The sequence below is a fragment of the Sarcophilus harrisii genome, chromosome 4, assembly GCF_902635505.1.
Source record: "Sarcophilus harrisii chromosome 4, mSarHar1.11, whole genome shotgun sequence".
In the NCBI taxonomy this organism is placed as follows: domain Eukaryota; kingdom Metazoa; phylum Chordata; class Mammalia; order Dasyuromorphia; family Dasyuridae; genus Sarcophilus; species Sarcophilus harrisii.
Window position 1 is genome coordinate 337,645,610 of NC_045429.1, and position 22,465 is coordinate 337,668,074.

Genomic DNA, 22,465 nt, shown 5'->3' on the forward strand with positions numbered 1-22,465 from the left:
CTGTCACGTCAAAAGTTCCAGCAGACCCAAATCTACTTCTATGGGCCACAGAACTCTCGATGAAGAGGAAATTGAGGAAAAGATAATTCAAAGTTACCATCTAGGCCCACTTCTCATGTGACATTACCTTTTTCTGGCTCAGGATGTGGGGAAAATACTTTCCCCCTTCTTAATTGGAAAAAAAAAAATATATATATATATATATATATATATATATAGCATTTTTATTCATCTCAGAAGTTACTAGGATGTGTTTGTAAATAACAGAGAAGAACAATATTAAAACAAATAAAGAGTCAAGTTGAGAGGTCGATTGGTGTACTATATTGACAAGATACTGATTGGTTACATGTTGAAGAAAACATACAATACAAAATACAGAAAAAGTTGGTTCGTTCCCTTTCCCCCCTCCCCCCCAAATACTCATCATTATGATTTGGTCAAAATAGGGCTCAGAGCCAGAGGTCCAGGTGGTAGCAGGAGATTTGGGGAAAGGGTTCTTGGCTGCCATAATAATGCTGTTTCTCTCTGGGCTGTGAGTCAGTGGGGTGGGGTAAAAGAGTAGGGTGGCCCCAATAAGAACCAGCTGAGGGAAAATCCTCCTAGTTTCCTTCCCCATCCAGGGTTTTCCTTCTGTCCCAAAATAAACAAAACCCACTCCAAGGTGGTGAGTAAGGATATAATGAGACTGAGGTGCTACCAATATTTCTCCCAATCAGAAAAAGGGACAGGAGGGTTGTAACCACCTCCCTATCCCCCCACCCCTAAAAAATACAAGGGTAGGGAGAAGGATTGGGACATGCAGCTACCACCAGAAAAGAATAAGAGGGGTGGGGTAGGAAGAGCTGAAGTTCATATATATTAAAAAAGTGACTTAAGACTTAAAATTGAATTAGTATTTGTACAGAAAGGTGCGGGTGGAATAGCTCCCTCCAGCCTACGATCAAAAAATATATGGAGAAATCACGGCAGGCCCCCCCATGGCGGCGGCTCGCTCTCGTTAAGTGCGATTGGTTAGAATGGATTCCAGTCAGGTTGTTCAGGCAGGGAGAGGTGGGGGGCAGTGGGTGGGCAATGGGTGCTCAGTTGCTGCAGCACTGGCTCCTGCTGGTTGGGCTGTTTTCCTGGAGGTCCACACCCCGATTCCGGCCCGGGGCACCAGGTGCATTCTGGGGCTCATTCTTGGGCAGCTTCTTGGCTGGAGGGTGAAAGAAGAAAGAGTAACCACTCATGCCAAGACAGAATGCCTAGCTGAATCCAAATCCCGACACATGAGCTCTGATAGTAGCCCTCAATTTTAAGCTGGTGATTTCAGAGCAAAAGCAAAACCTCTGAGGGGTGATGGCTGGTTCCCAACAAGCAAACAGGGCATCCCAGACCTCTAGATGACACAGGATCCAAATAACTGGAGTAACAGATGAGAAATGGTATAAATGCTCTGGGTTATTGGCTTTGTTCTTGAGGTCAAGACACCAGGGATTATCTATTAAAAGGGTAGATTTTACCTAACATCAAAGAAAAGGGAGTTTGCAAACAGTAAACGACCTAGAGAACCCAAGACAGGAAGGTACTGGGTCCAAGATACAATTTGATATTACAGGAAGGGAGGATACAAAGGAACTCACCTATTGCCATAAAAATTTCATTCACATTCATTGCTGTCTTTGCTGATGTTTCCATGAACAGCAAGCTGTTATCATCTGCGTAGGCTTGTGCTTCCTTGGATAGAAAGAAAGAGAAACTATCTTGGTTAGAGACTCCAAAGTATCCTCTCCTTACCACCCCCTTACCATCTCCCCCATCCCCCCCCCATCCCTAATTTGTACTTAGGTCTAAATTTTTTGTTCTGCAATAGCCTTTGACTTGAGCAATTTTTGACTCCTTCCATTACCACTACTCAGGATATTCCCATTCATCTCACAAAATATTCATGAGCTTCATTCCCAATCCTACTTGTTTTTCTCCTATCCCTAGGGAAAGAATAGCAAACAGCTACAGCTCCAAGGTTTGCTGTCATCCTCAATCCCCTCTTCCCTCCAAGCCTAGGAAAATCCATTACAAAGAGAAAGGAGACACAAGGAACAAAATTCCCTTTATATAGGGTTAGAGAGTAGAAGTAATCTTTCCAACCTTGACATGCTGCCTTCTTTAAGCCTCTGGGCTCTTACTTTAGACAAGTTTAGGTAAGGGAAAGAGGACACAAGATGAGGGGCCCTTACTCACTTGGAAATCCACAGCTCTCTTGCTGGCCAGGTCAGCCTTGTTGCCGGCGAGTGCAATGACTATGTTGGGACTAGCCTGCCGTTGCAGCTCTTTCACCCAGTTCTTGGCCCGTGCAAATGTATCCTAGAGGTGGGACAGGGGGACTTACCAAAGGAATGGAAAAAAGGTTCTCCACCACTGAATTTACTACCAAGCTGAGATACTGACTGATATCCCAAAGCTCACCCACTCCTGGGCACTCAGAACTCAGAGTCAAGGAAACCAATGTCTCACTGACACAACAGAGAAGCAAGAGTGATCTGGAAAGCAAAAGCTTTGGAGTGGAAAACAGACTGCAACCTGTGTTGCTAGCTTTATTCATTGTATCAGCTGATTTTGCTGAACAGTTTATTTAATCCAGGCCAGAACTAGGAGAGCATTGGTCTGAAATGACTCAAGTGAAAATACTTTAAAAACCAAGATGAGAGTTGAGATTAAGGTCATCTTCTGGAATGCCTACTTAAACTGATAAATAACAGATAAACTAAAGGTTATATACATGTATTATGTTAATATTATATTGATTTGGGGCAGCTAGGTGGCACAGTGGATAGAGCACCAGCCCTGAAGTCAGGAGGACCCGAGTTCAAATCTGACCTCAGACACTTAACACTTCCTATCTGTGTGACCCTGGGCAATTCACTTAACCCCAATTGCCTGGGGGTGGGGAGGGAGAGGGGAATTAAATTGGTTTAGGGTACTCTAAATCAAAAAGTTCTTCATTCTATAGATGAGGGAACAGGATCAGAGGTAAAATGACTTGTTTCAAGTTACAGTTAGTAAATATCAAAGGTAGAGGGCTCATCTAGCTCTAGAAATCAAGTTCTATAAGGATGAGGGAAAAATAAATTATGTCCTTACTGTATTTGTGATGTCGTAGACCACAATGGCTGCCTGAGCACCCCGATAGTACATGGGAGCCAGGCTGTGATACCGCTCTTGTCCTGCTGTGTCCCAGATCTCAAACTTGACTGTTGTGTCATCCAAGCAGACAGTCTGTGTGAGGAAGGCCGCTGAAAGAGAAGCCATCTTATGGGTTATAGGGAAAATAAGACCCACTCACAATGGACACTACAGAGAAGCCCAATATCCTTTACTAATCTTGCAGTAGGAAATGAATTCTCCAACTGGAATTCTGGAATTGAGGAGTTTGCTCCAAGGGAAGTAAAGGGCTGATAACGAGAAGCTTTTGACTGGAATAAATGTGAAAAAGTCAGGAGAAGAAAATGGGTAGGTTGTAATGGGAAAGCAGACCAACCAACCAACCAGGACATGACATGAATGGTTCATAACATATTAGGGGTGTGTGTGTGTGCGCGCGCGCGCGCGCACACGTGCATGCATCTATGCATGCATATGGAAGAGGACAGTTAATGAAGGATCCCACAAATGTGGCTAATATGGAATTGATATCCAAAATAACTAAGAAATAATAAGAGCTCCCCTGTCACCCTTGATGAGTTCAGTATACGTAGGCCTGCTCAACTATATTTTGGATACTAAAAGCACCAGAAGAAATAACCGCTGAAATGTTGTCAGTGAAATTTAGAGAACATTAGTCCAAAGAAGCAAAGATATCAATGGAAGTCTAATCTATATCAGATATTCACAGCAGTCCTTTTTGGGATAGTAATGAATTAAAAATTTTACCTGTCAAGGAAGAATGGTTGAAAAAATATCAACGTAATGTAATATATCACTGTATGGTTAAAAAAAGTGGTGAATCGGGAATTCAGAGAATTGTGTAAAGATACATATGAACTTATGGAAAACAAAATAAGCAGACCCAAGAGACCAAAATCATCACAATGATGATGTAAACAAAAAGATTACCAAAAGAAGTTGGATACCAAGTAACAGAAAACCCAATGACTGTCCCAGAGGACAGAAAATTTAAAAAAAAAAAAAAAATTGTCTCTCTGCTTCATGGCTAGAGGCAGGGAAGACAGGGAATAGGTACAAATTATATCTGTTTCAGTACTAAGAAATTTTGTTTTGATTGCTTTGTCTTGTCAACAAGTATGTTAAATGAGAGAAGGGAAGAACGAAGAAAAATGAACATTTATTTTTTAAAAGAAAAGAATGTGTAGAATGGGAGAGATTTCAGGAACAAAGAAAATATGTTCATATTTATTTCTTCTTTTTTTTTCCCTTCATATTTTCAATCAGAGAGAGAATGGAGCCTGGAAACTGTGAGCTGGGAAGAATGACTTTTGATTTCTTGCAAAATTCTAGGACCTATCATTAAAAAAGATGGTTAGTGAGCATCTAGAAAAGGAATCAGTGATTACAAAGTTAGCCTGGCTTTAACAAAAACAGGTCATAGCATTCTCACTCTTTCTGTTGTTGTTTGCTTGCATTTTGGTTTTTACTCAGTTTTTTTTTTCTTCTTGATCCGATTTTTCTTGTGCAGCAAGATAATTGTATAAATATGTATACATATATTGGATTTAGCATATATTTTATCATGTTCTTGTGGAGAAAATGGAAAGAAGGGAGTTACAAGATAGATAATACAATAAGGTAGATTTGGAATTGGTTGAATGGCAGAACCTAAAAACTTGTCATTACTTGATCATGAAGTCTTCATTAACAAAGCTATGTAGGATAATTAATGCAATGCATCCAGAAAGATCTTGGCAGGCTAAAATACTGGGCCAATTAAAGAAGATGGAATTCAACAGGAATAAATGTAAAATCTTCTACTTGAGTTAAAAAAAAAACTAATTTCAAATACAAGAGAGGCTTGTATGGTTAGTTGATCTGAAAAAGAACTGAGGGTTTTGGTTATCTCTAAGCTTACTAATGCAATATGGATGTAAGCTAAAATAAAAAGACTGCACTAAGAAGCAAAGTATCCAGGAATGAGAAGGTGACAGTCTTAATGTCCTCTGCCCTGATCAAACTAAACCACACCAGGAATAAATATTCCCAATTCCGGGAAGACAGATAAACTGAGGAATGCCCAAAGGAGGATACTCAGGAAGGTAGTCTTCAGTTCTTGTCAACAAATAATTAGCTGAAAGAGTAATGGTCTAAAGAAGAGAAGACAGGGGTCTGAGTTCCCTTCAGTTATTGGAAATTACTTGGAAATGAAATTAGATTTGTTCTGCCTCACCACAGGGGATAGAACTAGAAAAAAGGGGTAGAAGTTGCAAAGAGGCAAATTTAAACCTGATGTAAAGAACTTCCTGGCAATTAGAATAAGGAGCCTTAGGAGGTAGTAGGCTCCTCTTGGCCAAAGACTTCATGATCGATTAATGATTCTCAAGCATAAGGTAGATGATCACTTGTCCCATATCATGCAAAAAAGATTCATTCTCAGGTCTGGTTTTTATTTCATATTCTATGAATCTATTCCTCTTAATACTTCCTAGCTTATCTCCCTAAGGGAATTTATTATTTCAGTCTAGCATCCTGCCATTCAGGTCAGTTATGGGCCATCAATTCAAATAAAAGAAACATAAAGTGTCATCTCTTTAGTAGAAGGAACTATATATAGTAGGTGCAAAGGACGCAACACAAAGAAAGAAATAGTACTTGTCTTCAAGAAACTGGTTTTCTGAGGAAGGATACAAAGCATATTGATACAAAGTGAGGTAGAATCTGGGCTGATTCTCAAAGAAGTTTCTGAGAGTCAGAAATGAGTAAGAGTACTCTATATGTACAAATATGTACAGAGATATCTGCAGAGTTTGAGGAACCATTACTTGTCCAGTTCTGCTGAAGCATAGGGAGTAATGTAAACTTAGGTTGGAGCCAGGCTGAAGAGGGCCTTAAAAGCCAGACTAATTTTGTATTTTATTCTGGAAGCAATAGAAAACCCACTGAGAGTTTCTGAATGAAGAGAGACATGATTAGAACTATGCCTTGGATAAAGATAAATGAGGGTGATATTCTTGTCACTATACACTTTGTTGGTCCAAGGGCTCTCTCCCCCAGCCTTCAATTCTTCATAGCATATGCAATGAGATGTTCAAGTTCTATTACCCAGAAAGCCAAAAGCATGACCCATTTCATCGCTGGATGAACTAGCTAAAAGCATCCCTTTCCTGTAATGCAACAACAGAAAAATCAACATGCAAATAGCAAGACCATTAGACAAAGACTTTGCAACTCTAGTATACACGTTAGGTACTTCCTTACTTGAACATGAGGGAAAATATAGTCATCTGGATTCTCACCACTAGGGTGAGCATGGACTCTGAAGGAGATACCAGAAACTTAAAATGCACACAATCCCTTTTGAGCCAAAGGATTCCTGGCCAAAGCTGCTTTGTTCAAAAGGCTGGTTGTCTTCTTCCTTTTCCTTCTCCTACCCCACCCCTACTCTCTTCCCCAAAGGACGTAGGTTGCCACCTCATTTCCCCATCTCTTCCTCTTGAACCAAGTGCTGAGGAAGCAGCAGGAAAACTGCTGATAGGACTGGTTTGTGTCTCCAGCTGTCTAAAAATCTCTTACTAACTTACTAACCAAGATGGGAAAAGATAGTAACTCAAATCCAGACAATCTTAACTCTGTCATGAATGCCACTCCTGGGGCACAGGTCACTGAGAAATCACACTAATAAATAATTCCTTAGAAGGGGATAGGAGAGCCTCACATCCTAAATGCTGACTGTCAGTTGGGGCGGAGAAAATTGCTCACATGGACTTAAGCTCATATAGCTTAAAAGATGGGGTAAAGGTCAGCTTCAGGAAACCCAGCCCTCTTCTGATGCACCAGGCAAATTTTGGGAAATGAATGCCTGCAGTTGGGACAAGAAGAGGTAGTTTGTTGGTCTCGGGTCAATGGTCTAGAAATATTTTTCTAGAGAGTAGCCTAGAGAAGAACCAGGATTTCTGCACACTTTTTCTAAGAGTGTTCTGTTCCTGGGATAAAAAATTCCTACCAATTCTCCCTGTCCTCTCCCTACCACCCCTTCCACTTCCTCTGGCTAGTACTTTGCTTCTATCTTCTTTAAACTATGTTTAGATCTCCCTTACTCATGGAGAGAGAAAAAAGCCTTCTGCCTTACCCCACCTCACTTTTGTTTTTTTTTGCCTCAGCAAAAAAGTTAAGTGACTTGCCCAGGGTCACACAGCTAGGAAGTGTTAAGTGTCTAAGACCAGATTTGAACTCAGGCCCTCCTAACTTCAGAGCTGGTGATCTATCCAATACACTAACTAGCTGCCCCCCACTTTTTTTTTTTTTAAATATTAGATCAGTATATTCGAAGGCTCTGTCTTTATTTCTTTTCTCCCTTGTTCTACTCCACATTCATGGTTTCACAGCTATCACCCCTAAGTAGAAGATTCCCAAATCTGCCTCTAGCATTGACTTATTCCTATTCTAGATTTAAATTTTCAAACATTTGACATCTCTACCTATATCTTCTACTTGTATATAAATATAAGCATATTTAAAAATGAAATTATCTCTTAACCCCTGCCCTTTTATCTCTTACCTGACTTCCCTATTTTTTGTTAATGGCATCATTATTCTCTTAATCAGCTAGGCTCCTACCCACAGAGTGAGCTTTGGCTACTCCCATATCTACTGATTCCACCTCATTACTAGCCTTTACATTTTTTACTGCCAAATCAGGCTCTCATAGATTTTCCCTGGCAAGCAGCTACATGGGAAGAGAACTGATTGTAAAGTTAGAAGACCTGAGTTCAGATCCTTCCTCTGATGCTTGTATCTGTGAGATCTTGAAGAAATCATTTCACCACACTAGGCCTCAATTTCCTCATCTATAAAAGGAAGAGATTAGACCAGGTGTCCCGAGATGCCTCTTAGCTTTAAATCCTATGACTACTCCAAAAGTATTTTTAATTGGTGTCCCTGTCTCGGTGTTTTCTCACAGTAATCCATCCTACCAGCATCTAATTAATCTCCACAATGTACAAATTTGATGATGTCACTTCTCTGGTCAAAAACTTTTCATGGTTCTCTATTGCTACCAAATGAAAGCCAAAATCCACCCTGCCATTTGAGACTCTCTACAAGGTGGACCCAACTTCCTTTCAACATTTGATGCTATTCCCCTTCTGTATTCCAAATGAAACTCTCAATCCCTGAAAACATCCCTCTCAGTGCTTTCCTGCTTTAGACCTTGTATTTAATTCATTCCCCATTCAAGGAATAACTGTCTCCTTGCACCTGATGAAAACATGCTTTCTTCAGGGCCCATAAAAAACCATCTACCCTCTTCCATTAAGTGTTCCCTTAAGTCTCTCACCAAACCAGAAGGCTTCTCTTCCCTTCTTGACCTGATCCAAATGTTTTATGATGCCTAAAAGCTAGAAGGGAATGTAAATCTACATGACTATAATACAAGGAAGAATATGAATTCCTTGAGAACAGGGATTCTATCTTATTCTTTAAATCTTCTCCAGCCCAGTACATTGTACATGCTAAGCATGTAATGCTTGATGCAGGGATACATCCGGGTTAGTTTTGGCCAATTCTTTAAAATACTGTCCCTTAGGACTTATTGTTTTAATTCATACCAAGGTTCTGTCTTCTACTGTATGTATGTTGCTCTGTTTCCTATGGTTTTCTCTGTGTCTATGTTCTCCCTCACCCCAAATCTCAGGGATGACTCCCTAAATTTGCATTTGTGAAGAATTCAAGTGAAGGGTCATTCATGACATGATGGAAAGGTGAATAGTGGGTATAAAGAAATTACTGATGTAGAGGAAGGGAGCCAAGCATTAAGAGCAGCCTGGGAAAGTAAGCCAGAGTTTCCTCCCTACAAAACTATTCTTCTTATTTGGCTACTGGACACCATGAAGTTCTGTTCTACCATTCCCGTTCCCCAGTCAGGTTCCCTTTGGCAGAGCTTACCTCCAATTGTGCTCTCCTGGTATTCATGAAATTGTCCCTTGACGAAGCGGAGAACAAGGCTGGACTTGCCCACTGCTGACTCCCCCAGTAAGACCAGTTTAAATTGGCAGATTTTGTTGCCAGCAGCTGGTCCATTGGGTCGTGCTGCGCCTCCCCGACCCGCCATGGCCCGTCCCACAGCAGTGGCACCAATGAGCGTGGGGGATGGGGTGGGAGGCCAATACTGAGTGCAGAGGCACTTAGTGGGGAGAGGAGGCCTCCAGCTGAAGAGGAGAAGAGATAGGGAGAATGGAATTAGTTCAAAGGAAAAGACTACTCACTAAAGCCCTTCCTCTATAGTCTTCTCTTCCCTGTATGTTTGTTCTGAAGCCCCACCATAATTCCCTCTGAAGTCAGAAGATTTCTGAGATTTATACTCCACATGTCTTCATAGCATCTCAGAAACAGAAAACGAGCCTCAGGCATTATCAGATAGAAAAAAATTGAGGAACTGAGTTTCAAGGCAGGAAAAACCAGAAATCCCAGCTTTCCTGACTCCTAACCTTAGGGCTCTCCAAAGGATACTGCTTCTGAATCCTAATTCATTCCAATGTTTAAGTACCTACACTATATGCAAAACCATGATGCTTCCCACTACAGATACAAAAGAAAACAAAATTGTATCTGCCCTCAAGTACTTTATATTCTAATGGAGAGAAACAGCACTAAGAAAGGTAAGTAAATATAAAATGAACAAAGTGCACACCCCCTACTTCCCCACACACATACAAACTTCTAGGGGAAAAGTCGAGTGGAGAGATAAGGGAATTTAGGATAGGGCTTGTCTTAAAGGAACATTTGAATGTGAATAAGAGGCCAAAGAGAAGAGAAAAGTAGTCCTGTCCTGCCTGCATGTAAGTCTATCTCCATAAAAGATCCTGGATCCATCCTCTTCTCTCCACACACACTCTCAACCACTCTCACATCACTTCTCATTTGGACTTAAATAAGACATTAAATAAGCATTCTTAGTCTAATTTATGGTCCCTGCTGCTGCTGCCAAACCAATATTCCTAAAGCGTGAGATTGATCATATTATTCCCCAACTTAAGACGCTCAAGGAGTTCCCTAGAACTTTTAGGACAAAACACAAGCCTCTTAGTTGAGCATTTACAGCCCCTTCATCTGGCATCATATTTTTCCAGAATTACTGCACATTACTTCTCTTAACATCTGGTCTGCCTGCAGTTTCCAGGGCAAAATATTTTTATCTCCCAATTTTATACCAACTTTACTTCCTATACTTATAATGTTCTCTTTCCTCATTTCAGCGTTCTGTAATTCCTGGTTCCTTCCAGGGCTCAGCTCAAGTGCAACCTCCTGCAAAAGATCTTTCCTGATTCGACCTGTGGTGTTAATATCCCTCTCCTTCCTCTCCTCCAGAAGTTTTAATTCTATATATATTTTATGTTTTATCTGTTTATATAATCTTACTCCTACTTAGACTCTTTGAGGGCAGGAAATGCATGATTTGTCTTTTCATTCCTCCAGTATGTGCACTGGTTCGGTTCACTATATAAAACTACAAGTTACTGGGTGAGAGATGGGAATTATCATATTAAGACTATCTAGCAAAAAGCCTTTTGATATTCCATTATTTTAGGTATCATAAGAAAGCAGTATACCTCAGTCAATAGAAAACAATCCTCATGGATATAAGCAATTCATCTTCAATAGAAATATGGGTTATAGTACTAGTTAAAATGTCTGCTGCTTACTCTTTTTGTAGCAGCAAAGAAGTTGGAAATTAAGTAGATGCCCATCAGTTGGGGAATGACTGAATTAGTTATGGTATATGAATGAATGGAATATTACTGTTCCATAAGAAATGATTTCACAAAAGCCTAGAAAGATTTGCACAAACTGATGCTGAGTGAAGTGGGCAAAAAAGCGACTGTGATGGACTTGGCTCTTCTCAACAATCCAGTAATTCAAGGCAATTCCAAAAGATTTGGGATGGAAAATATCATGTGTATCCAGAGAGAGAACTATGGAGACTGAATGTGGATTGAAGCATAGTATTTTCACCTTCTTTGTGTCTGTTTTTTCTTTCTTGTGTTTTTTTTAACCCCTTTAGATCTGATTTTCCTTTTACAAAATAACAAATATGGAAATATGTTTAAAAGGATTGCACATATTTAACCTATATTAGATTGCTTTCTGTCTTGGGAGGGAAGGGGAGGGAGAAAAAGTTGGAACATAAAGTCTTTATAAACATGAATGTTGAAAATTATCTTCATATTTATTTATAAAAGTTATAAACATGTTTAACATATATTGGTCAACCTGCCATCTGGAGAAGGGGAAAAGGGGAAGGAGGGGGAAAATTGGAACAAAAGGTTTTGCAATTGTCAATGCTGAAAAATTACCCATGCATATATCTTGTAAATAAAAAGTTATAAATTTTTTTTTTAATGTCTGCTGCTCAGAGAAAAAAAAAAAATCTGTCAGCCTCTGGGGAGCCAAGTTGAAAACTGCATTTCCCATTTCCAAGTACTCAGAGCACAATTTCCCTTATTCTCTTAATTTCATAAAGAATCAAAAGTTTTACACATACATTCAATTAAAAAAATGCATACATATTCAATTCAAAACTTAACTGGCAGTCAAAATTGCTACCAAATCTCCTTTTATATAGAGGATCTGCATCCCTGTTTCTCACAGGCAGCACCAGGGCACAGAACTGCACAAGGGAAGACATAGGTAGTGAGTGGAGTGGATGTGTAGGAAGCAAAAATCTGACACTGCAAGAACTATAACTACTCAAATAGTAAGGATTCAACACAAACCAATGTTTTAGGGAGCAACACATGCATATAAGAAGTCTGAAATCATTTTCGTCCTTCAACAAAGGGGCTGTCATGAAAGGGAAACGAAGCTTATCTCCAAAAATCCCGTCAGACTGTTATTTAAGGTCTCAATTAAACATGTCCAAAATAGATTTTGTCCGAAAGACGCTTTAAACCAAACAGTTTGAAGAAAAAAGTTTAAGATTTCAGTGTCCTATCTTTCTACTAAAATGCCATAGAGTAGGCAAGGAAGCTCTCAGTTAATCTCAGTTTGGATTTCTTCCTCACTCAGAACAGTATTCTAAATATGGAATATTAATAAGTCCCAATAAATTACTCACTATATATTAATAAAGTGTTTATTGAATTGAATGTTTATGCATTACAGATCAAAATCACTCAACATAACGGAAAATTCTGGGCATTCTAACATTTCTCTAGCACTCTAGTCAAAAAATATTAATTGTTTTATAACCTAGATTATGGCAAATAGATATGGACCACTTTAGATCCTGTTTTAGACTCAAAGTTTAAATCACATTTTGATAAGTGGTTAGGAATAATTAACAATGCATCCAAGATCACCTAAAAAGCTTAAGAAGAAAGGTTTCTATCACCTCCCAATCCTAGAAAGGATATATATATATATATATATATTCCCTCAATGAGGTTAGGTAATTGTAGCCCCCATATCAATGTTTATTGGTTCTAATGGAGTGGGGAAAGAGGGGATAGAAAGTTGCAACACATTTATAGATGAATAATTGCAAGATATATACAAAATAGATGCAGGGAAGGGGGAGGAGGCTGACTAATGGCTGCAGGAATTAGGAAAGACTTCTTGAAGGAAGTGGCACTTGAACCAAAGCTTGAAGAAGTTAGAGATTCGAGAAAGGATAGCATTCCAGGTATGGGAGAGAACCTGTGCAAAGATACAGAGAAGTAATGTGTATGAGGAATAGCAAGTAGGCCATTTTGGCAGAAACATAGAACATAGTGAGGGGGACCTAGAAAGATAAGCTGGAACCAAACTATAAAGGGATTTAAATGCCAACAGAAATTTGTATTTATCCTAATAGCAATGAAGAACCACTGAAGCTTCCTGAGTGAAGATTGACCTGCCCTGTGGGAATAGCAATCTGGCAGCTCTGCAGTTTTAGGGGCAAAGTAGTCTTAGACATGTTGAGTTGGGAGATCCCAATTGGAATACCAGGGTAGATCTATCTAGCAGACAAGTAGATACGTGATGTTCAAATATATTTGAAAGAGAAGAGGGGGCTAGATATGTAGATATGGCAGTCAGCCATTTGCCTAAAAATGACAATTATTTAGCTGAACAGAACAGGATAGAGAGAACAGAGCAGGTCAGGGCCTTGAAAATCAAACGGGACTGAGAAGAACAGGTAAGAGGAGAATTTTGAAAAAGGAAAGGAAGAGAAAATATTTACAAAGAAAGGGTCAAATGCTGCAGAGTCAAGAAAGAAGAAAAATGAGAAAAGACAATTAAATTTATCAACTGAGAAATCAGTTGCATTGGTGACTAAAGAATAGCTTCTGTTGACTGGCAGAAATGGGGATCAGAATGAGTGGTAACTGGAGGCAACAGTATATGACATCTTTCTAGGAATTTGGCTGGGAAAAGGAAGAGAAATATAGGATAATGAGAGAGGACTGAGGGAACTAAGTGTGGTTCACAACATAGTATTTTCACTCTTTTTGTTGTTGTTTGCTTGCGTTTTATTTCATTTCTCATTTTTTTCTGGTTTGATTTGATTTTTCTTGTGCAGCAAGATAATTGTATAAATATGTATGCACATATTGAATTTAACATATACTTTTATCGTGTTTAACATATATCGGGCTACTTACCATCTGGAGGAGGGGATAGAGGAAGGGAGAGGAAATTGGAACACAATGTTCTGCAAGGGTTAATGTTGAAGAATTATCCATGCATATGTTTTGAAAAATAAAAAGCTTTAATAAAGAAAAAAAAATACAGAATAGTTTTAAGGAATAGTAAAGGTTTTTTGTTTTTTTGTTTTTTTTAATGAAATGCTTGAAGAAAGGAGAGGATAAGTCCCAGATAAGCAGAGGTTGAAAATTATGGATAGAGGGTATGATCTAAGGGACATGCTGCTAGAAAAAATAGGGGAACTCTACTAGAGTTATTCTGTCTTAAATATTTTATAATCAAGTTAACAATTTTTTAAAGCGGCCTCAGGAGAAATAATTCACTAACCCAAACTACTGCCTTTCTGGACATTAAACTTTTTTTATCCTACTTAAATACTCTAGAAGAGATCAGGAGGGCAGGGCTATGCTTCTTGTTCCTCATTCTCTTTCCTTCATATTTAGTAAAATACTGAATACTTTATACATGTTTATACATGTATACATGTTTAAAGAGTATATACTTGAGTTTTTCTCTATAAACTACCTATTTCAGAAGGAAGAAAACTGGAAATCTTTGAATTATCCTTGCTATTGTGAGGGAGCAGTAGTATGGCTAACAAAATCATTTATATCTAGTTTTGAATTTACTGAGTTGAGTTTTGTGGGGCTTTTTGAGGGGAGCAAAGGAAGCATATTAATCAGTTCATTTAGGTTTGGCTCAGACCTTTAGAAGGAATCACCTCAGCATATATTGAGGTAAGTTACTCAGCAGCATGTAATACCTAAGAATTTTAAACATATGTACATCTACAAATTGGACCCAGGAAATGGGTCCAATTAGAAAGCTGATGAGACAGACTAAGTAATCTGGTAATAAGAAACCTTTCAGGATCATAGAAGAGGAAATCCCCAACTCTAACAAGAAATCTTTTTTTTGTTCAGAAACCAAGAAGTTGTAAGTGATGACCACTTAGCTAATAAAACCAAATTCTAGAGAAATTAACAGCCTCCTTCTCTGTCAGAAAAAAAAAAACCTCTACCAAAACAAGTAGGTCTTCAAACCCTCATTAAGGGATCAGACTTTTCATTCTCTTTCCTAGTTTATTAAAAAATTAATAATAATAATGTCATCAAAAAAGATAATTAGAAAACACGGAATCATAAATTGAGAACATGGAAAAGATTTTAGAGGTCACCTAGTCCAATGCTCTTCATTTTACAAATGACAAAATGGAAGCCCAGAAAAGTTAACTTATCTCTGACTATATATAACCTTAATCATTCCCTGTGTCTTAATTCTCCTATATCTATTCTTCATTCCTAGGATGCTCTCCAACACTTTTCTCAGGCCACTACCATACCTCTGAATTCACTTTCTTCCCTCCAATTTTGACTCTGGTTAACCAGTTTAATTTCAAATTGTCTACCCTGGAATCCCTTGCCCCACTCTGTCCTGTTACTTTCAGGCCCTTGCCCAACCTTACTCCTACTGATGTGGTGCAACCCAGAAGGATGCAGCAATGACCCTAATACTACCTAACCTTGGAAGTGATATAGTTGGAGATGATATATTTCTTCCCCTAAGTTATCCTGCCCCAATTTACTCTATATGAGCAGGATGCTATGGCTATAAATATTGCTGGCTGTCAGATTACCTGTTGATCAGTGATAACAGTTTCTGAGACTAATGAACAATAATAATGAGGCGCTTAAATGATGCAAGTGCAGAAAAAAATTGGGTATCCACTACTTGACCTAGTGATGTTTCAGACCTAAAGACCACCTCCAGAAGGTCCCCCATTCTTCCCCGCCCAGCTCTGCCCAGACAATTATGGGTATTGTACCTGCACACAAGGACAGAACCAGACTAACTCCTCAACTCCACTTCTAAGCCACAAAATTAGCATATCAGTGACATGAAGCACCTGGTTTCTCTCATTTTTTTCCTATAAATTTAACTTCTAGCCCCTGGTTCTTTGCTAACTTTTTTGGGAATTTAGCCTGTTTTAATTGAAGTTACAATTAAAATAAACTTTGCACTCTGACTTATGGGTTTGAGCCTGCAAATTCTTTTGAGACACCTCACAACACCAGTCTGGAACCCCAACTTTTGGGGTCCCCCTTGAGCCCCAACACTACCATCTGTCTCCTCTCCCTACCTGCAACCAATGAATGCAAACTGAAGAAAGTCTCCAATGAGGTACACTTCAATTGTATGTTATTCAATTTTAGATTGGTGATTCATTGCAACCAGGCAATAGTTTTATTCTTCCCTAATTGATTTCCTATCTTTCTCCCCCCAGAAACTATTCCAAACTTCTATTCTCTAAGCCTTCCAAAGATTAGGATCTAGAATTATATACTGAGAAAAAAAAAGGCCATTCATTATGACCTCCCTCTTCTCGCTTCTCTTATTTCAAAAACCTTTAACATTCCCAAGACTTACTCTCCCAACCCCCCAGTCTCAGATAATGAGTAGCCCTTATCCTTACCAAGATCAACCCAACATGTGCCCTCAATCTAAGGAATGAGTTTCCTCCCATCTCCAGCACTGTACCCAAATTATCTTCAATTTCCCCCCACCAAATATTACTACACTCAGTTCCTTCTGTGATGCTTTTAAACTTGCCCAAGTCTCCCTCTCTCTCTCTCTCTTTAGTCACCAGAATCTATTATGCCCTCCCTCCTCTCTATCCTTCAGCCAAACTTTTAGAAAAAGCTGTCTACACAAGTGCCTCCTCTACTTCCTCTCCCCCCACAAATGTTCTGTCCTTTCCAACCAATCTAGCTTCAGATCCCATCATTCATTCAACAGCAAAGTTACCAATGATCTTTTATAACTACCAAATCTGTTGGCCTTCATTTGATCCTTATCGTTCTTTGACCACTTTCTCCTAACTAGGTAGTCTCTTGACTGTTTTACTAGCTCCCTTCCTACTTGTCTGATCACTCCTCTACTTTATTACCAAATCACACACCCCTCACTGTAAATGTGTCCCAAGTTTCAGTCCTGGGCCCATTTCTTTTTTCTTTCTATACTCTTAGAATACTCAACTTCCAAGGGTTTAATTATCATCTCTTCGCTGATGACTTCACCAGGTCCATTTACCCATATCTAACTGCCAACTAGCTATTTCAAACTGAAAATCCCAGAAATATCTCAGATAGCTATCCAAAACTGAATTCACCTTTCATCCAAACTAGGTTCTCTTATAAAATTCCCTAGTTCTATTGATAGTATCATTTGCAAGTGCAGTGTCCCAGATTTGAAACCTTGGAGTTATATCCTCAGTTCTTCACTCTTACCCATCCCTTATGTCTAGTAAGTCACCAAATGCCTCCATTTCCACAGCACTTCACACATCCAAATCCTTCTTCATATTCAATTGCCACCTAAGTTCAGGGATTCATCAACCTCCTGTATGGACTATCTCAATGACCTCTTAATTATTTTCCCTGCCTCAAGTCTTTACCCACTTCAATCTACTCTCTCCCAGCAGAGGGCAAAGTGGATTTCCTTAAGCATAGATCTGACTTTGTCACTCCCTTATTCAATAATAACCAGTGGCTTCAAAGACAAAACAGGAACTCTGGCTTTAAAACTTCTCTTTCCAGCCTCATTATACAAAGGTCCTCTTTCTACATTTTATGGTGGTCCACAACTAAAATGACCTTTCTGTTCCTCATACACAAATACCCCATCCTCTTATTCCAGACTTTGCAAGGGCCATCCTCCATGCCTGACAGGCTTTCCCTCTTCAAGTCTGCCTAAAAGAATCCCTCACTATCTTTTAAGACACAGCTCAAGAATTTAAGGCTACACAAAGTGCTTCCTCTCTAACAGGCTGGTATATATATTCACATATGCACATTTCCTGAAAAGAGTGTAAGCGCTTTGAAAGCAGGGTCTGTTTAGACACTTAATAAATGCTTTATAAATATGTGAGTTAAAGTTCAAATTGAACTTCTCTGATGCTAAAGTCAGCCTTTTCCCCACGGCTGTGTGCAACCTCCATCTCTTCAAGCTAGCACAGAAGCAGCTAGTTACAATTTCTCCCTGGACCCTTGTACTGCCTTCCACGGCTAAATCTACACATTTGAGAGCATGCACAAACACACACCCAGCACTTTTTTTTTTTTTTTTTTTTTTATAATCTACTGCCTCGTGGTTTTTCCTGGCACCACCTGGGGATCATGTGAGGAGAGAAGTCAAATGTTCAGACAGCAATCATCAAGGGAAGTGGATCTTACCTTGAAGGTCAGTTTGGAAGCCTTCCAATCATGTAATGCATAGAATAAATCCCCCAGAACTCCAAATCTTCCCCCATTCCCCACCCAACAGATTGGGAAAGAAGGGTATTCCCTACCTGGTGAGCACCTGCTTGCCTAGAAGCCAACTGATGAAAAAAGTGACTTCATTCAGGTCGTACATGGTAAAATAAGATAGAAAAGTCTGGTGACCTCATGAATCCATCTTTCTCTAAGCAAGACACGAGACAGCAAAATGACCTTAATGAAACCCAATGAATTCCTTCTGACAACCAAAAGGATAAAAGAGTCAAAATTTATCTTAGGTGATATGGCATGTGCAAATAATTCATGGGATCATAAAAATTTAGAGCTGGAAGAGATATTAGTGTGATATAAGCATAAAAACCACAGAACAAACCACTTACTGCTACCTCAATTTGACCAAGAATTCTTTCTATAACATTCTCCAGCCAGAAGTCATCCAGCCTCAGCTTGAAAATTTCAGTGAAGTCAGAAACCCATTCCCCAACACAAATACTGATTCAACCAGGTGCTAGGCCCAGAAAATATAAATAAAAAGAATGACATAATCCCTTACTCCCAAAGAGCTTAATGTTTTAAGAGACAAATCTATATCAGTACAATTCAAATAAAAGGAGAATACAAATAAATGCTAAGGAAATAGTATGATATTGGAAGAAAAGCTTATGTCAAAATTAGTGCTTAAGCTTTGCCCTGAAGAGGTTTTATGAGGCAGTGGTGAGGAGGGAGTATATTCCAGGCATGACCAAGGTCAATTGAGCATGATGTGTGAGGAACAGCAAAGAGCAGAAAGGGGAGCAATGTAGAGCAAGTCTGGAAAGGTAGGCTGAGGCTAGGTTATAAAGGACTTTAAAAGGAAATGAGAGGAGCTTATATTTGATCCTAGATGCACTAATTCCTGAGGCAATCTATCTCATTTTTGAACAACCCTAAATAAATATTAGAAAGTTTTTCTTTACAACCAGCCTAGTCAAAACCCCTCTTTTATAAATGAGAGTCGATGGGCAGACAGGTAAAGGGATCTGCCTAGTACAGCTAAAACTGGAATCCAGCTTCTTCAGCCCTGGCATATAAGCAAACAAAACCCAGTGTACTTTCTACTATACCATACTGCCTGCACTCCTTTTCCCACAAATTTTCCAAGGTGAAAACAAAAGCATCAGCAAAAAGGTTTGAAAGAGTGGAGTCTAGCTAGACTTTATTAGGAGAGATTTGAATTGTACTAACTGAGGAATGTACTAATTGTACTAATGAGGAAATCATAACTATTTTGAGCCTCAGTTTTCTAATCTATAAAACTGATAACACGTCACCTAATTCACAGGACTGCTAAGATGAACAATGTGCTGTGTAAATGTCAGTCATATCCTTCAATCACCAACCAGTTGCCCTCTTTACCCTCATTCTCAAACTTTCCACCCCCTACCTCAGGAAAATAATCTTTGCTTGGTTCACTTAAGACCAGTGAACCATGGAGCAGAAAAATGGCCATATCACCTGTCCTTTTCTACTAAAAAAGAACTTGCAGAGGCCAATCCTTTGAAAAGTTCTGCCCAGAAGCTGGGAAACAATTTTTACTGCCAGTGTTTCTGATAAAGGCCTCATTTCTAAAATATATAGAGAACTGAGTCAAATTTATATGAATATAAGTCATTCCTCAACTAATAAATGATCCAAGGATATGAACTGGCAGTTTTCAGATGAATCAATTAAAATTATTTACAGTCATATGAAAAAAATGCTCTAAATCACCACTGATTAGAGAAATGCAAATTAAAACAACTCCGAGGTATTATCTCACATCTATCAGATTGGCTAATATGACAGGAAAGAAAATGAATAAATGTTGAAGATGTGGTAAAACTGGAACACTGATGCATTGCTGGTGGAATTGTGAAATGATCCAATTTTTCTGGAGAGCTATTTGGAACTATGCCCAAAGGGCTATAAAATTCTGCATAATCTTTGATCTAGCAATACCATTACTAGGTCTGCATCACAAAGAAATCATAAAAAAAAAAGGGAAAAGAATCCCCATGTACAAAAAAATTTTGTAGCAGCTCTTTTTGTGATGGCAAAGACCTAGAAATTGAGGGGATGCTCATCAATTAGGAAATGGTTGAACAAATTGTGGTATATGAATGTAATGGAATACTGCTGTGCTGTAAGAAATGTAAAGGAGGCAGATTTCAGAAAAATCTGGAATGATGTGTGGATAGGGAAGGAGAAAAAAATTGGAAATCAAAATCTTATAAAAGTGAATGTTGAAAACCATCTTATATATATATATATATATATAATTGGAAAAAACAAAATACTATTAAGTGGGAGAGGGGAAGAAAATTTCTGCACAAAGGTAAGGCATTGCAGCCATATAAATAGTAATGTAACAGTAACAGGATGTAGGTGAAGTAAATAAAGGAGAATAGGAGAATAGTACTCCCAAACACTATCATGTCCCATCTGTAGATGGTTGCCTAGGGAAATTTTGGATACTACAGGCAGTAATGGAAGTGTGGTCCAAAAGAAGACAAAAAGAGGTTCAAAAATAGTACTGTATTGAGGAATGACTGAATAAGTTACGGTATATGATTGTGATGGGGACATCACTGTGCTTTAAAAAATGTTGAAGAGGATGAGGTCAGAAAAACCTGGGAAGATTTATATGAACTGATACAAAGTAAGTGAGCTCAACCAAGAGAACACTGTACACACTGATAACAATATTGTAAGGATGATAAAGTATGAAAGACTTAGCTGCTCTAATCAATACAATAATCCATGAAAATAACAAAGGACTCCTGAAACATGGTATCTACCGCCAGAAGTTTTCAACATTTACTTTTATGAGATTTTGATTTCCAATTTTTCCTCCCTACCCCAAGACAGCAAGCAATCTGATATAGGTTATACATGTATAATCATATTGAACATATTTCTACATTAGTCATGTTGTAAAAAAAGAATCAGAAAAGAAGAAAAACCACAAGAAAGGAAAAAAAATGAAAACAGTACGCTTCAATCTGCATTCGGATTCCATAGTTCTTTCTTTGATGTGAATAGCACTTTCCATCAGAAGTCTTTTGGAACTGTCTTAGATAATTTTATGAACCATTTTTCTTTTCATTTTATTTTCCTTAGCTTTTTTGGGGAGGAAGGCAGCATAGCTAATATGGAAATGTATTTTACATGACTTATGTATATATAATGGGGTATCATATTGCTTATCTTTTCAGTGGGTAAAGGGGCTAGAGAAAGGGAGAGTATTTGGAATTCAAAATTTAAAAAAGAATTTAAAACATCTTTAAAAGGAAAGGGGGAAAAAAGAATTCCTTCTACAACATACCCAATTAAAAACAACAATAAAAGTATTTAACTGGAAAGAAATCTGCTAGATAGAGGATGGTAAACTTCTAATGCCCTTGGGCTTTTGGAACAAAAATAAAATTCTTGTTGACCACAAAACCATAAGTCAACAAACCCACATAATATCAAAGTAACATTAACAGACATCCCAGATTGGAGTTTTGGAAATATCCTTACTTACCCATGTTTCCCAAGGTAGGTTCAGATTTAATATTATCTCACTTAAGATCCTATACTTTTCTAAGGAATCAAAAGCAAAGCTAACCTTAGACACAAATGTTAGCAGATTGTATATTTCTCCAAATCATAATTTTCATTCTCTTTTTTCCTAATCCAAAGAGTTCATCTACTTAGTACTCATTAACTCTTTCTGTTTAATGTGTTAGTGATTCTGATCTGGGTATCTCTTTCAAGTTTTCTGTCTGCTTAAAAGACTTCCTTTGGCTGAGGAACACTGTCACAGTCTGTATAACCAGCTGATTTAGAGAAAACAGTTAACTTAGGGAGACCCACTCTAGCACAAGAAGCAAGTGACATCACCAAAAGGTAATCAGAAGAAACATTCTTTGGCACTTATCAGTTCACTATAAAATTCCAGTTAAAAGATTTCCTTAGTGTAAAGTAAACATTACTGAAAGATCTGAGAGACGAGTAGAAGCACTTTACCAATCTAAGGAGAGCAAAAATAAAAGGACCTGGAAGGGATATAACAGCTCCAAAGGCCAATAGTGGGTGAAGAAAGTTGAGCTGGGATATCATGAATACTTTAGCAACTCAAGCCAGCTAGAGAGATTATTTATGCAACTGGAAGAGCACAATTCTTCAGAAAAGAAGGGAAATAATTCTCACTTGTACATGTAAATAGAGAAACAGACTGGTAGAATGGGGCTGCCTATTCCTCCAACCACACTCCAAACCAAACAGAATCAAAGGTTGTTAAGTTACAAGAAATAGATCTTCACCCAAAAGTGGTTCTCATACTGAATACAACT

At 38.5% G+C, this 22,465-nt stretch overlaps 1 protein-coding gene across 1 annotated transcript in view; it reads right to left on the minus strand.

The window, feature by feature from the left end:
* Positions 1 to 301: 301 nt before the first annotated feature.
* RAB5C (RAB5C, member RAS oncogene family) overlaps positions 302 to 22,465 on the minus strand; it is a 44,068-nt gene continuing 21,904 nt past the window's right edge. The window contains exons 2-6 of the mRNA XM_012548272.3: positions 9,094 to 9,356; positions 3,124 to 3,275; positions 2,224 to 2,346; positions 1,626 to 1,719; positions 302 to 1,198 (exon numbers count right to left, since the gene is read on the minus strand). Coding sequence (XP_012403726.1) covers positions 1,083 to 1,198; positions 1,626 to 1,719; positions 2,224 to 2,346; positions 3,124 to 3,275; positions 9,094 to 9,259 — 651 coding nt within the window. The 5' untranslated portion in view covers positions 9,260 to 9,356 and the 3' untranslated portion in view covers positions 302 to 1,082. The remainder of the gene's footprint in view (positions 1,199 to 1,625; positions 1,720 to 2,223; positions 2,347 to 3,123; positions 3,276 to 9,093; positions 9,357 to 22,465) is intronic.